Source organism: Juglans microcarpa x Juglans regia, chromosome 4D (genome assembly GCF_004785595.1).
Source record: "Juglans microcarpa x Juglans regia isolate MS1-56 chromosome 4D, Jm3101_v1.0, whole genome shotgun sequence".
Lineage (NCBI taxonomy): Eukaryota > Viridiplantae > Streptophyta > Magnoliopsida > Fagales > Juglandaceae > Juglans > Juglans microcarpa x Juglans regia.
In genome coordinates this window covers 4,549,224-4,565,195 of record NC_054600.1, presented here as the reverse complement: position 1 = coordinate 4,565,195, position 15,972 = coordinate 4,549,224, and the positions used below count along the sequence as shown (strand labels likewise).

Genomic DNA, 15,972 nt, shown 5'->3' with positions numbered 1-15,972 from the left:
AAATAAAAATAATATTATAATAATATTTTATTCAACTTTCAATAAAACATTTCATCTCTTCTCATTTGAACTGCATAATCAAATGAGGTTTAATACTTTAAGGATAATGTTCCGCCATCACAATAGAATAAAATTTTATTTAACTTTCAATAAAACATTTCATCTCTTTTCATTTGAACTGCGTAACCAAATGAGACTTAATACTTTAAGGATAATGTTCCGCCATCACAATAGAATAAAAATGGAATAAAAGTGCAGTATTCAACATTTTTTTATATATAATATCAATGTTTAGTCTATATTTTGTAGCATACTTGATAAAAGGAAGTTAAAAAAAAAATGTTATGTTGTAGAAATATTATTTGAAAAAAAACATAAATTCAACCTTTTCTAATTATCATTTTATAATGCATTAAGATCTTGGAACAAAATGGTAAAAAGTATATAATTAGATGCTTGGCTGTCAAGGCATGGATGGCAAGTTTGTATCACATAGGTTGGAAAGTGATAATAATGACACTTATACATGCTATTTTATTCAGTGACAGTATTCAATTTGGATTTTTATTGCTTGCATTATTTATATTTGGAAAATTATAAATATAATAGGTAAGGTAGGAAAGTAATAAATTTATAACTCTTTTATAATTATTTTATAAATTTATTTTAATGAAATATTTATTATATAAAGTTAATATTACTTTAATGACACAATTACATGATAATGGTCATGATCCTAACATTATATCAAGTATGGTAGTGGTACGTTGCCATATAGTGTCACATCAACCGTTCTAACGACCCTTTCAAATTGGTGTAACAAAAGATGGATTTAGTGGTTATTTAATAGAAGGACTAATGGTTCCGGGATACAAGAAGTATTGCTATTTAGTCATCTGAAACTTATTTATCATTCAGATGACATTCTTGACGTAACATCACTATTTTTTTTATTAAAATAAAAAAAATATTCAAATTAAAAGAGTGTCCAAAAATATAAAAGGATGAAAACTGAACTTCTAGATTCTCTCTATCCTTTTTGTTTTTATATTTTTAAACTTGTTTAGTTTTTTTAATAAATCATATGGCATTACATGGTAGTGCTACGTCAAAAAGGTCATTTGAACAATAAATTTTTTCAGATAATTATGTAACATTATTTGTTCAAAATACTCAACATAAAAAAAATATTCTCAAATTATTGTCCATATTAGAAAGTTTTAATTGGAAGACAAATAAATGAGCAAGACTAATGACAATTGAATAAATAGATTAATCTTGTTAGTTCACTTTTTAATTAGACACATCTAATGATTGGTTTTATATTGAGTAATGCTATTTAGAGGTTTTTACACTACACATTACTCACATAACATGATTTGATTTGTAAGATTTAAATTTTAAAATTTATCTTTCAAATAAAATTATACAACGTGAATGGTGTGTAGTGTAAAAGCTTTCAAGGATATTGCTACTCTGCTACCCAGCGGTTGCCCCTAGGCCAAATGCCACTTTTTATTTTTCTTTTTTGCACATTTTTTAAATATCTTTAAATATTTTTAAATATTTTTAAAAAATAAAAAAACACATCAATACATTAATAGTTATTTCCTTAATCATTATGAAAAAAATACATAAACGATCAAAATAAAAGGGCAAAATTATGGGACATACTATCATTTTTCTTAAAAAAATGTAGCATATTTTGCCGAATTTTGGGTAAATAATACAATGCATATATTACTATGATTATTATTTACAGAAAAATTCTACCAATCATCCCTACCTAAGACTACATCACATAACTGCTTTAATTTTTTAATTTTTTAATTTTCTTATTATTATTTTTATTTCTATTACTATTGAAAGTTTGGGCAAAGACTCTAAACTACACGTCGTTTAGTTCTCGTCTCTAAAACTCTTATCTGTAGCTCGTTTTTGACAGCGCTGTAGGGCGGCCCGGACCTTAGCAAATTTGAGGTACTCTTTATCAGATTCAGGAAAATATCCGAATTGAGAGAGAGAGAGAGAGATTGGTTTTGCCCGAAAGCAGCTCATAATATGGAACACGAACCGACCAAGCAGAATGCCTGCTTGCCGTTGCCTAACTTACCAATGGCTTCTTCTTACTGGGATCCTTGGAAGTCGCTTAATTTGATTACTGGCTTGGCGAATGCTTTTGACATCTCCGATTTCATGTAAGCTTTACGCTGCTTATAACGTAGTTACATAGATCGTATGAAACTATTTTCTACGTCCTAATTACTTTTTTCTTTGAATTCATAATCTATGTTTATTGTTGTTTTTCTTTTAGTTCTTTACGGTGGGTCGAGTTTGATTCCAGGTTGCTCTTGTGTTTTCTGGACTTTCTTGTGATACGTGATCTCTTCATAAGAACTTTTCGTTTTTGAGTTTATTTGTTTGTTGACTGGGCCACAATTACGAGAAGATGTCATTTTTATTGAAAAATTACGACTCAGCCGGGCTGAGAAATTATATTCTTTCGCCTATCAGGATCATTATAATGTTAGAAGAGATATGACGTTTAATATAATTTTTTAGCAATAACTGAAAGAAGAGCTCACAAACGAGGCGGAATATAGAAGAAAGCAAAATCATTCAGAAGAAGAATAAGCTTCACAATTATTTTCGTTGGAGAGTATTGAATTGAATGGTTTGACTGCTAGACTTGCTAATTCAAAAATGGCAGAGGTAACGATAAGCAAAATGCAGTCGACCGATACTGACCATGGAAAACAAAATCAGCCCAAGGAAAGATGCTGATATGTGCCATTTGTCTCTTTTTGAATTCTGAAGTATTGGAGGAAGTTGCAATTTGACTAAACTTAAATTGATACGAGTTCAAATATGTAAGTCAAATCTGATCACAAGTGCTCCCTTCTAATCATTTTCCTTAAATACATAAGATAGGTGTCCTTGTCATTTATAAAGCCTTTGATTTGGCGTCAACCATGGACTACATAAACATAACAATGGCACTGAAATGATTTGGCTAGTTGTGTTGATGATATTGGGACAGAGTATTTCAGGCTTCCACTTTGTAAATTAAAATCCCATGGTAGCCCACCTTATGGTTTAGTTCTGGTTTTAGTGAGAGAGGTGGCCTCAACAAAAGAAGATCTGACTTTGGAGACGGACATGTCGCGTCTTTCCAATTCCTAGAGGGACCTTCCTGAAGTCATTGATGCTGGTTACAGTAACTACTGAAAATTTGACTCCCCATTAATGTTCTTGTGCAAGAAAGCATAAACTCTGATGCACACTCACATACAAGTCATCTCTAGGCTTGCATGCTGGCCTTGTTTGTTGATGTGACGTAGATTGTTTAGGCATATTGTTTTAGCCATTAGTATAACCATTTGGAGAAAATGCACATTGTGGACTCACACTGTTAGGGTTTTACACTTAAAGCCCCAAGTTACCAAAACCGACACATTAGACATTCCAACTATAAAATATTTACACTATAAAATATTTACACTTCGCATTCTCATTCAATTCTAACCTTTAAAATTAACGAAAATAGGTAACGTGGCACAATCTTGACAGTTGGGTTTTAATGAAGGTGTAATGTGCAACATTAAAAGTTTTAATTTTACTATCTTTGCATCATCCTTCTTTTTGTTGTGCATTTGATAATGAGTTAATGTATGGCATTTGATATAATGGAGTTGGCGTATTTCATACATAACCTCTTCACATTGAATCTATCCTAGTTTTATAATTTGGAAGAAATAACGAGAATGAACTTCAAAGGATGGCCCCTTAGATGACTTTACTTGCGAACAGCACCGCTCTTTCTTTCCTTGGTACTATCAGAAAACTTTGATAACTTTGTTCTCTTCTTAAAAAAGGTGAGTTCTTCAGCCCCAGCAAATGTGATGCAAATTGGTGAAGATTGGATAATGGCTCTAAAGGTAAAAGAGATACAATAATGTGCGGAGAGTAGAAATTGTATTGTATGAGGCCAATTTATGTTGGTCCAGTCAGCTTAGTCCAAGGGAAAAAAAGTTAGATTGGCCTTAATAAAAGCCTCAGGTTATATAAGAAGGCTAAAATATCCCAACTCATCTAGTTCGAATCTGTCATCTCGAACTTAGGATACCAAGTAGGTTGTTAATCCTTGGGTGTAGTCATACTGGACGTGTTTTAAAAAAACTAACAAGCGCCTTCTTATCAGTATAATTTATTTTTTGAAAGGAAAAAAAGCTCTCTGTCTCTCCTCTTGCTCTATTTGTAAGTATGGAGTCAATAAATCTGAGGCAGAAATGGTTCTTCATTATATTTAACAACTTAATCAAAGTCAGTAAATGAACCAACATGGAAAACAACACTAAAGTTTAACCTTCAGGGTTTGTTGAAATTCCACGCATATATTGTCTGTTTATAAACCTAGGCTGTGCTTGTTCTCTATACAATAATTCTTGAAAGATATATATATATTATTTTCTGGCATAATTCTTCAAAGATATATATATATATTATTTTCTGGCAAAGTGCTGGTCCACAGACATTGTTTCCAGGGTGAAGGAAATCTAACCAAAACGAACTTGGATCCAACTCATATACGTTGGTACATTGGAGACCACCACAAAAACTTCATGGATCCTTACACTGGTGGGGGCAGTGAATAATACATTTTTACCCGTTTCAGAAGTTGAGGGGCTAGAAAATATGAGTTATAAGAGGAGGTTAAGGCCTTAAGGAACTCCAGGACCATTTGTTTGGAAGGTTTTTCCAAGCAAGGAAAGGAATTTATAATCTTTGAAAAATTAGTTTCAGGTGATTGCAAATCCTTAAGAATTTCGGGCTAACCACTGCTTGATTGACATGAAACTTGCCTTGCTAATTCCATATCACAATCTGATGGCACGTGGTTTGCCAGTGCTTAGGTTTTCTTTTCAGGTACCTGGGTATAGAAACATCAAAACAACTCTAGATAATTACTGGAGGCAAGAAAGATTACCTATCTTTTTCTGGTTTTTATTTTCTTACCTTTTTTAAAGCTCATAATAAAATAACTTTTTTCATTAAGGAATTTCACAAGTCTGGTTGTTCAAGATGAACATGAAGCGTTAAATTACTGTATATGAACTGTTTTCACGGTTTTTTTGTGTCCTAGGATGAGTTGGACCACTTTATTAGTATCCCTGTAATCTTAACTATTATACATTCTAATTTATCAGCCATTTGTAATCAATGGATTAAATTAGAAGTCTTTTTTTCATACTTTGTTTTTGTGACCAATAGCTATTGATTTTCTTGGACTAACTATTTTTTCATAATTATAAGTCTCCATGTCTTTTTTTATATTCTCGTCTTTTTTTCACACTTACAAGTCTCCATGTCTTTCTTTTATCTTTTTTAGTTCTTAACTAGGTGCTTTCTCTTGTATATGTCCCGTGTACTTGGTGCATATTAATATATTACTATTATCTATAAAATTTAACTTTACCTATAAAAAGATCGAGTAATGCTAGATATAGTCATAGAGTGTACAAGCCCCGCGCACTCCTTTTGAAAAAAGTGGGGTCCACCGTTAAAAAAATAATTTTTTCATGTGGGTCCCAGATTCACCCACTTTTTTCAAAGGGTGTGCACGGGGCTTGCATATCCTAGGACTGCAAACATCATTTTTCTGAACCATTTGTTATGCTCGAGACTTCCAAAATAGTAAATGAGAAGTTTCAATAAATGGATTGGCATTACTCATCTCTTTAAATAACTTTGTAGGCTTATTGAGGAATTAACTCATATTCTAGCCTACTTGCTAACATTCAATTATACTTTTCCCCTTGCGAATTAAGAACATACGATATTTGGAACTGTCATTATTCATCCACAGGAATGATAAGATTCTCTCATAATTTCATATCACAGAGATAATAAATGGAAAGAAATGTGGACAACTGGTCAGAAATGAGAATTAAATAGGTTTGAGGGTTGGTTAAGGCATCAAAGCCCTATAAATCCAGCATCCCTCAGAATTTCTCAAGACACATCGCTCTTCAAGTACTTCTGTAAAGTGGAAGTATGATGAACATGGGCTGCAAAAAGACTCAAAAGAAGACGATGCAAGGAGCAAGTGCTCAGCAGGTTTCTTTCTCAAAACGACGATCTGGCCTCTTCAAGAAGGCGGGTGAACTTTGTACCATATGTGCTGTTGAGACCGACGATATCATCTTCTCTCCTGGTGGGAAGGTGTTCTCCTCTGGTCATCACTCTGTTGAGGATGTAATAAACATGCTTGGCCGCCGTGGGAAGCCAGATGCTGTGTCAATTCTGGAAGCAGAGGCTCACCAAGAGAGAGTCCTTTGTGACCTGAAGAAGCAATATTCTGATCTGCTTGAGCAATTGGAAGCTGAAAAGAAACGAGGGGAGAAACTAGAGCAGATGAAGAAGGAAGGCCAGGTAAGCAGCTGGTTTGTTACTCCAATTGAGGAACTCAGCTTTGAGGAGCTGAAGATCCAGCATGCTGCAATGGCAGAACTTAGGGGAAAAGTACTCAAGAACATGGCGGAACGTCTGGCCCAGGGTTCTGCACCATCTGTTGCTGCCAACTCTGGTGGAGCTTCTGATTTCCCAGTCTCCGACCCAAAGGCTGCACCATAGGCCATTAATCTCTGTTATTCTGAATAAGTTGACGGAAGAGAGTCTGGATTAGCAGTATTTTGTCATGGGTTTTGAGATTTATATGATATCATCGAGTCACTCTCTTCCTCTCTGCGTCTTTATGTAAGATGTTGCCAGTAATAAAACGCATGACTATGAGAAAAAAATCTTCAAAATGTCTTTTGCTGTGACAATTTTTATAGTAATTTTTATAGTAATATTATCTCATACTCTATTTAACCAAGGTGATTGTTGAAGAATGTCTTGTGACAAAAATAAACCCTTGGTTACAGACCAAGGAATTAAGAAGCCTCTATATTCGGTTATACATTGTAGTGAAAAGAAAAAAAGGGCTGAAACACAATGTCAGGCACTATTAAGAACCTCAGATATAAAATGATCGTGTCAAGGGTCGGAGCTACATTTTCTCTGGTATTTGAAGGTTTTTCAAATCTAGAGAAGCGATTGAGACACTAGCTTCTCTTATTTCTAGCAATTTATTGTTTCATAGACTCGAGTGATTCCTGAATTTGCATTTGGCCATCTCGTTGTCAAGTTATGTCAGTATTTACCCCTCTCTCTGATTCAGTTTTTTCCATTAGAAAGGCTCAGGCTCTCAGCTGGTTCTGTATAAGCAAAATTAGTATTCATACAGCCTTCTGAACGATAAAAACCCAACAAAGGTTGCAGTGCATGTGTGAGATTGATTGTTGACCTATATATCTGGATTCTGGAATCAGACTGAAGTATGCAATTAATTGCCTTTATGTCTTATGAAAGAACAAAAGCATGTTTAGGTCCCATTTGGATTGAGAAATCATCTCATCCCAAACAGATATCCGTCTCATCTCACTATCCAAACAGGGGCTTAGTGTAACAAAAAAAAACCTGTTTGGTTGCTGGTTCTGCGATATGAATACTATTTAGAAATGATTTTGGAGACCTGTAGCTACCATCAATATCACTTCTGTCAAGAGCAATGGTTTTGGAGACTTGCCTTTATTGCAATTCATGGATTTGATTTTTCAGATACCCGTTTCATATTAGAATTGTATTTTTGTTATAAAAATTAATATTATAAACGGTTTAAAATACACAACAAATCTACTCAACTTCTTATCAAAACTGCAAGAACTTAACTTGATGATTCACTTTAGGACATTTATTAAAGATTTATTATTTCCTATAAATTTTATGAGAGTAGGAATAAATACTATAATCAGCCTATTGATGTATCGTATCTTTAATTTAAAGCTCTTAGATTTTAACAATAACTCGAGGAGAGAAATGCATATAATTGATAAATTTAACAAAGGAACTCAAAAACTCAACTAGCGTGTATTTATTAAATATTTATTAACAAAAGACATTGAATATTTATTAACAAAGGATATTAATTTATTAAATATTTATTATTTCCTGAAAAATTTATGAGACTAGCAATAAATACTATAGTCAGCCTATTTATGTATCGTATCTTTAATTTAAAGCTCTTAGATTTCAACAATAACTCAAGGAGAGAAACGCATATGATTGATAAATTTAACTTCACCCAAGTTCAAAAACTCAAGCAGCATGTATGGTTGGTTGCATTCGAGTTGAGTTTAAGCAAGTTGAAACCGTCTAAACTTGGCTCAAATATCTTACAACTCGGCTTGAGCTTAGCTTGTATATGAGTTGAGCTCTAACATTAAGCTCCATATTTTTCAAATTTTAACTTATAATAAAAAAATATTACAATCTAAATATTAACAAATGAGTATAAATTCAGAATTACAATTCCAATAATAAAAATATAAGTATATTGAAAAATACTAATATTACAATTCAATAAAAAAAAATTGTGATTGTGAGTAAAAATTTAAACGGGTCATAATGGTTGGTTTTGTGTTAAGTGGATTGGCTTGTTAATGACCCATTTATAAATTATGTATTAACGGCTAATCCGTTTTTATCCGAACTCATTAACATCAAATCCACACTAGATAATTTTGTATCGCGTTAGTTTTGGATTGAGTGTCGTGTCGCCACCCCTTTTCAGACTACACTTCTGTCAGAGGAAAACTCTTCTTTCAAGCGAATTTGCGCATCGAAATGCACCGATTGAAGCTGACATGAAATGGTTTAATGAAACGGCTCGTTTTGGTTTTACTTGATGTGAATGAGTTTTAGGCAGGATCTGAACTTATATGAAAATTTCTGAAGAAACGCACAGTTTTGCATTCTCTCTTCTCTGTTTCTCTTCTTCGCGTGCCTTCTCTTTACCTAGACTTCTCTATTCTCTTCTCTTCAGGTTGTCGATTCTCATTCTCTCTTCCACCTAAAAGCTCACATTTTTGTTATGAGCCCTAAAGTCGGCGTCCTCTTCTTCTTTCGTTTAATCCCTATTTTTTGGTTCGAGCCCTAATCCTAAGCCGTTGTTCTCTTTTCTATGATTTTTCATCAAGGCGAACGTGTATTCGTTCTCAATCGCTGATATCTGTCTCTCTCTCTCTCTCTCTCTCTCTCTCTCTCTCTCTCTCTCTCTCTCTCTCAGTAGCAGTTTCAATAATTATGCAGTTGATTAATTTTGTGTTGTGGATATATTTTGATTTTGTGGTTTTCAAAAGTTAGGTTTTGAATTCAGATCTCCAAATCTGGTTCTTAGGTTTTATTGTATCGTGTCTTGGTAGGTATGATCATACATACCTATGATTACTTATTGTGTAGGCATTTACTTCGATCATAACTTTTGAAACCAAATTAATTTTGATCATACCTATCATAATCTGGTTTTAAAACTTAGTTTTTTTTATCATACATACCTAAGTAAATACAGGCCTAGGTATGAGATAAAAAACTAGATTTCAAAAGTTAGTTTTGGTATGTATCTACCGTCTTTGTACGAGATTTGTGTTTCTTAATTACTGAAAAAATTGAAAATGTGTCTTAATCCCAAAACCAAATTATATTTGGTTTGAACTTGTCTTAATCCCAAAACGTGTCCATTGGTTTAGTAGATGATGTTGCAATATTGTTTGCATTATATTAGAATGTGCATGTTTTTCATAAGTCAGATTAGGTCGTATCTCGATACTGTGGATGTTTTTGAAACTGTTTTAAAAATGATTTTGAGCTTGATTTCGGAAGCCAATGTTTATTAAACTGTTTTGAAAATAATTCTGAGATTGTGTCTATGTGAGTTCTTGATTTTCAACATTCCTTCCATGCATCTTGATCTCCTCTTCCTATACTCTGTTTTATTTCTATGTTAAATCTGTTTTATTTCTAAGTTAGTGATGGGAAAACTTACATATTTTGTTTGAGTAGAGAAATGTATCAAGAGCTTCCTAATAAGTTTTATGAATCCATGTGCAAGAAACTAAAAAGCCATAAAATTAGATTGTATATAGAACTGATCTATTTTTGAATTGTTGCAAATTTTTGGTAATATGCTGATGTGGTTGAACAAAGGTATATCTCTTGTTAAAAAGATTATATATTGAGTTGGTTAACGTGTGCATTTGGTTGGCATATATTTTTGGTATTTTTTGGTTGGTTTGTTGATATTGTTTTTGGGCTGTACACTGTAAACATGTTAGTTGAAGCCCGCTTTTTTATTAGGATGTCATCATCATCGTCAGCATCTTCATCTTCTCTCCTTAATCGTACTTTGACGAACAACCCAATGTGCACCTGTGGGAAGCACGCTTCACTTAGAACACTGAATATGCCAAGAAATTTGGGGCGATCATTTTTTGGGTGTTCAAAGTACAATTCAGAGGTAGATATTTTTTTTATTACTTTGACGTGCATTTGTGTTTCTACAAAAGTTTGATATTTTATATACATGTCGTTTGTTTGTTTATAATCAGGAGTTATTACACTGCAACTATTTCAAATGGATAGATAACAATGAGGAAAGAGAAAAAAAAATTGTGAAAATAGAAATTGAGTTGTTAAGGAAGAACTTCGAAAAAGAGAGGAAGTGATTGTAAAGAGGGAGTTGAGAGTTCACAACGACCAATTTGATATTCAAAGGCAACAAGTAGACATTCAGTGTGAATGCACACTACTTCATGTGTATTGGATTATTTCTATATTAATTTCATTGTATTTCATACGGTCACAATGAAACCATATTACTGAAGGGAACTTTATATATATTTTTGTGGCCTTTGTTGTGTATAACCTCAACCAACTAGTTGTGAACTTTCTTGTAAACGATTCATGCGCATTTGTACTCTTATATATAATTTCATTGTATCAAGTTGAAAAGTGTGATCTTTCTGAGAAAATTATTATTTTTACCTTGGTCATGAGTGTCATAGATCGATTATTCTAAAATGATGCATGCGCATTAGTACTCTTGGTATTTATAAATGAGAGATTCAATTGCAAAAATAGACTGATCATGGCAAACTGCATGGCAAAAGGAGACCATCCACAAATTACATTGAAAATTCCTACACTCATTTCATATAATCAAAACCTCATTCAAGTCCCTAATTTAACTTTAACAAAATGTAGTTTGGGTTGCCCAAGCAACACCTCATTCCATTGCATATACCTGTAACATACTTCCTAATTCACAAGTATTAATTAACACTTATAACTCAAAATCTCAACTATGGAATGAAATACACCAGTTCAGTTTCCAAACTTAAACATAAACAATGTATTGTACTTTTCTAACTTGAGTGTAAACAAATACACCAACAAAAGACAAAACCATCAAATGAAAATATTTCCATAAATCTTCAGTCCTGCATGTGTCCACAGTGCTGTCCAATCCCCCCTCGGTTCAACATCATTATTTCTGTAGAATAAACAGAGAAATATATATGAGGGACTAAAATAATTTTTCATTAAAGTTCCACTCAAAAAAAAAAAAAAAAAAGAGCATGTCCTAATAATACCTGTAGTCCAAAGAAAAGCTCTATATAGACATTATCATTGGGATTGAAAATCAGATTCCCCATCTACAACTCCATAAAGCTCTGGTTGTGTCCCATCCCAAGTTGCATTTGTGAACATAATCTAACAGTTAAAATTGTAACTCCACACTTGAGCGTAAAGTACTTAAACAAGATCAATTACACTTTCAACCCAATGTAACTGCAACATTGGAACAAGTTTGATGGGGCGACTTGTTGGTGCGGTAGACGTCGTTCATTGCATATAATTTATCTATCATATCTTTAGCATGCTCATCACATGATGCTGCATTTGTGGCAACGTCGTAACATACTTTCATAATACGTGAATATCTGCTCACTTCTGGCCTCGCATCAACTATGTCATAACTACTTTGTATAAGAGTGTATGTCCTTTTTATGTCTTTCCTCCATCGATCTAATATATACTTTTCTGGCACCGAACGGACTTTTTTAACTCTCATAATGGATAATGCATGCCTACACAATATCCCTCTCATCTCGAACAAGGAGCATGAGCATTTCACCTCGCATTTAGCCTCATTAAAGTACACCTTTTGGGTCACCTCCTTAATGAGATCATCAACACAGACTTCATCTTCTACATGGTACGTTGCAATTACACCATCCTGACTGTGTAGAGTTGGAAGACAACCAAGCATCCCTACTACTTCTTTCTGAACTTCTCTAAATTTAGAGTTAGTGTATATGTTCTGAAATATCTTTTCAAGTGGAGAGACAGAGACGACGGGAATTGTGACGTTGAATGAGTGGAAGTCCGCCTCATTTTCATTCTCAATCTTCTTCCTCAAAATATTATCGAACTGATCAACAAACTCTTTTAAGTTTGTCCTAGTATGAACATAGCTGTCAAAAAAAGCATTCATGCTCTCACTTCGTTGGGTTGTACTCATTCCAGCCCAAAAAATTTCTTTCAAGAATGCCGGTGCCCAATACGTACGCTCAGCGTATAAACTCTGCAACCAAGCATTATCCTGCAAGTTGTATGTCGTAATTAACACTTCCCAACATTTCTCAAACTCCTCTATTGTTTGAGAGTCATAAACACACTTTAGCAAATGACTTTTCAACCCAGTTTTGTATGCACCATGTGAACCGAGTTTTTCAGATACTTTGTTTAGTATGTGCCATAAGCAAAATCTGTGTCTGCTATTTGGAAAGATGAGTGCAATCGCATTTTTTATAGCTCTATCTTGATCTGTAATAATAGCTTTCGGAGCTTCGCCATCCATACAGTTCAACCAAGTCTGAAACAACCATGTAAACGTTTCTGTATCTTCACTAGAAATCAATCCTGCCCCCAAAAGGATTGATTGGCCATGGTGGTTTACACCAACAAACGGTGCAAATGGCACCCCATATCTGTTTCTCAAATATGTGGTGTCGAATGTGACGACATCACCAAAATATTTGTAGGCTGCCCTACTTCGTGCATCTGCCCAGAAAACATTCCTCAATCTCCCATCATCATCCATATCCATTAGTGAAAAAAATCCATCATTCTTGTATTGCATTTTAGCAAAATACTCACAGAGGGCTCCAGCGCCACCTTTCCCAAGTTGAAGGTGGCGTGCCTCATCAATGTAATTACAACAGTCTTTTTCACTGAATGGCAGGTTCTCAAACCCACCCGCTTCTTGCACAAGAGAGACGAAACTCTTGTTCATTCTGATGTTAGCCTGATTATTTGAATCTAACACTCTCTTAACAGACTCACTCACTTCTCTATTGCAGCGAAAGAACCTTGACTTTTGTGGACTTAGGCCGTGATTGTGGGAATTGTGAACAGTCAACACCTTCAACACTCCTTCAATGAATGTAGCATTTATCTTTGCTTTACAATCTGTCTTTGATGTCGGACGTGGCCTCGCAACATTTGACGTCCGGTTTCGGGCCTTCCCACCACGAGCACAACCCAGCGTGACATATCTGAGCCTCCCATCCTCAAACCTATGACTCCTTTGTGTCATTATCCCAAAACCACATTGTTTACCATATCTTTTATAATAAGAAACTAACTCTTCTTCAGATTTAAACACCATCCCCAACTTTGGCTCCTCAATGATATCGGCTCCCTCAGTATGCACTGTATTTTGTGTCCCGGACTCATCGTTATCTTTGGATTCAGAAGGAGTATAAAAAGTTTCAACCTCCCCCGAATCAAGTGTTGGCTCTTGACTGGGTTCCTCATGGCTTGAGCTTGCAGAGTTTAAACCAATTAGAGAGCTAACTGATGACTGAAATCCCGATGTAAGATTTTCCTGTAGTTTACAACAATAAAAACCCATATTTAAATCAATAGAAGCATTTTGAAAAATACACACACTACTTAAAGAATGAACTCATCACCTGACAAGTCCATGGAGATGGGTTGGCATCGGGACGAGGTAAGAAAGCATGTGGCATTGGTGCATGGCCCTCATGCATATAGCTTGAGAAATCCGTATACGAGGACATTGGTCTCACCTAGCATATAGATCAATAATGACAATTAACCAAAGATGTAGTAATAAATATAGACATTAATATAACTATGGTGTCAAATTAATATTCAAAATACTTGGGTTGCTAGACTGATTGATGGATTTATGTTAGGAGGTGTTGACAAATATGTATAAAATGGTCTTGGTATCATCTAAGATGTCAACCATGTCATGATAATGAGCAAACAAATGAATTTTAAATAATATTCTGAATACCTGAGTTGATGGATTTGTTGATGGATTTGTGGTAGGAAGTGTTGTAGGAGATGTGTGCTCTTTCCCTTTCTCCATCTAGAGATTATTTATCAATATTTTAGAACAATAAAAATCATCTAGAGAAGTTGAAAAACACTCATAGAAGCAAAGAGAACAGAAGCCCAAGATAAAATTGGCATGCCTCCAGAGCAGCTTCACCAAGAAGCACCAACACAAATTAAAAGGCTTGAATGTCAATTAATGGCATGCATGTGAACGAGCATGGAAGACAGCGCATGTGAACGAGAAAGATGCTGAGCCATCAGCCCAGTAATGAAAATGTTCGTTCCATGTGCCAAAGGGAGGGAAATGGAGCAAGATAAGGAAGGAAGGAAGGAAGGAATGTGGGTTCCAATATCCAACAATATCGTTTAAGTTATTGAGCCATGACCTAATTTTTCAGGTTTTGAATCACCACCAACTTTCAACACATCATCACATAGATATAGATAATGTCACCCAGTTGTGATGATAAGGTACTACTACGACTGGTGCATTTCCATGTCTTTTACTTGCATCTTTAATTTTTGTTATGTATTTATGCATGGAAAAAGAAAAGTGAATCCCCAATTGTTTGTTACTTTTTTTTTCTAAAATATATATATTTTTGTTAAAAAAGTAATAGTAAAGTTGCGAAGTTAGCATGTCGTAGTGAGTAATTCTAGGCCTCCAATTGCTTTTCCATACAAATTGTTTATATGTAAATTAACTTAGCCTTAAGTCTTTAATCCTAATTATTTGGGACTTTTCAAAGGCGGGTGTGGTAGTTGTTGAAGAACTAGAAGCATGATATGTTAATTGGACACCAACTCTGGCTATAAAAGAAGGCTGGCCTGCTTTTCGGAATAGCAATTGGGACCTCTCTACACCACTTGCACCCATTCATACAAAGAAAGGCAAGAAAGTAAGTAGCTTCCACAGCCCAACAGCCGAAACGCAAAGCAACAACACAACACACATAACAGAGTAGAAAGCCAATCGACAGTCTACCCTTCTTGATCTGAAGGGAAGATCTCATTGGTCATAAAACGACATCCACTTATTGGTACCTAGAGAAGTGTCAATTCAATTGCGCACATTATAGTTAAATAAACTGCTTCCAACATTATGTATGGAAGCATTCCAATTCAAGCCATCCCAAGACACCTCATTGATCCAAATTTTATTTTCAACCCCCATAATCAGTTTTGTAATCCCCTGTAGTATTTTATTCAACGTGTGTCTTGAAATTTATATCAAACATCCGGAGTCAATTAAGCTTTATATGTGTATTTCCATGGAAAAGGACATACACCACCCAGTGATGGAACTAACAGAACTCACAAGTAGTCGGCTATGCAGGGGAACACCCAGTGATAGGGATAAAAGGAGTGGACAGCAGTAGAGATGAGGGAAATGAACATAAGCCAAACCGCTCCGATCAAAGAAAGCAAACACGACACCTTACCCTTGCAGACTGTGGTTCTTCTAGAAGATGACGGCAAAGATTTGACGACAAAGACTGTGGTCCTCGGTAAAATCTCGAATGTGGGTCGCGCGCGGAGGAGACTGGCCAAGCTGCAGTAGAGGGAGGAACGAGAGAGCACCACCAGCGAATCTTGGGGTGCTAATATGGGATTTGGAGGAGGGGAGACGGACGAAGGGAAGTCGTCTTCTCTTCGTTT

The 15,972-nt window shown here is 34.8% G+C and overlaps 2 protein-coding genes across 3 annotated transcripts; one reads left to right on the top strand and one right to left on the bottom strand.

Annotated features, from left to right (window-relative positions):
- The first annotated feature begins 1,951 nt into the window (after positions 1–1,951).
- LOC121260335 (agamous-like MADS-box protein AGL61) lies at positions 1,952–6,827 on the top strand. Of its 2 annotated transcripts, none has more exons than XM_041162165.1 (2): positions 1,952–2,198; positions 5,902–6,827. In XM_041162165.1, the coding sequence occupies exon 2, from the start codon at positions 6,055–6,057 to the stop codon at positions 6,631–6,633; it is 579 nt and encodes a 192-aa protein (XP_041018099.1). In that variant the 5' UTR covers positions 1,952–2,198; positions 5,902–6,054; the 3' UTR covers positions 6,634–6,827. The 2 variants fall into 2 exon arrangements, with proteins under 2 accessions (XP_041018099.1, XP_041018098.1); XM_041162164.1 differs by having other exon boundaries at positions 1,955–2,198; positions 5,867–6,827.
- A 4,236-nt stretch (positions 6,828–11,063) lies between these two features.
- Positions 11,064–15,888, bottom strand: LOC121259783 (protein FAR-RED IMPAIRED RESPONSE 1-like). The gene is made up of 5 exons (XM_041161523.1): positions 15,756–15,888; positions 14,270–14,344; positions 13,920–14,036; positions 11,532–13,831; positions 11,064–11,431 (listed from the first exon to the last, which is right to left on the bottom strand). Exons 2-4 carry the CDS (start codon positions 14,342–14,344, stop codon positions 11,717–11,719), a joined length of 2,307 nt encoding a protein of 768 aa, XP_041017457.1. The 5' UTR covers positions 15,756–15,888; the 3' UTR covers positions 11,064–11,431; positions 11,532–11,716.
- Positions 15,889–15,972: the final 84 nt, after the last annotated feature.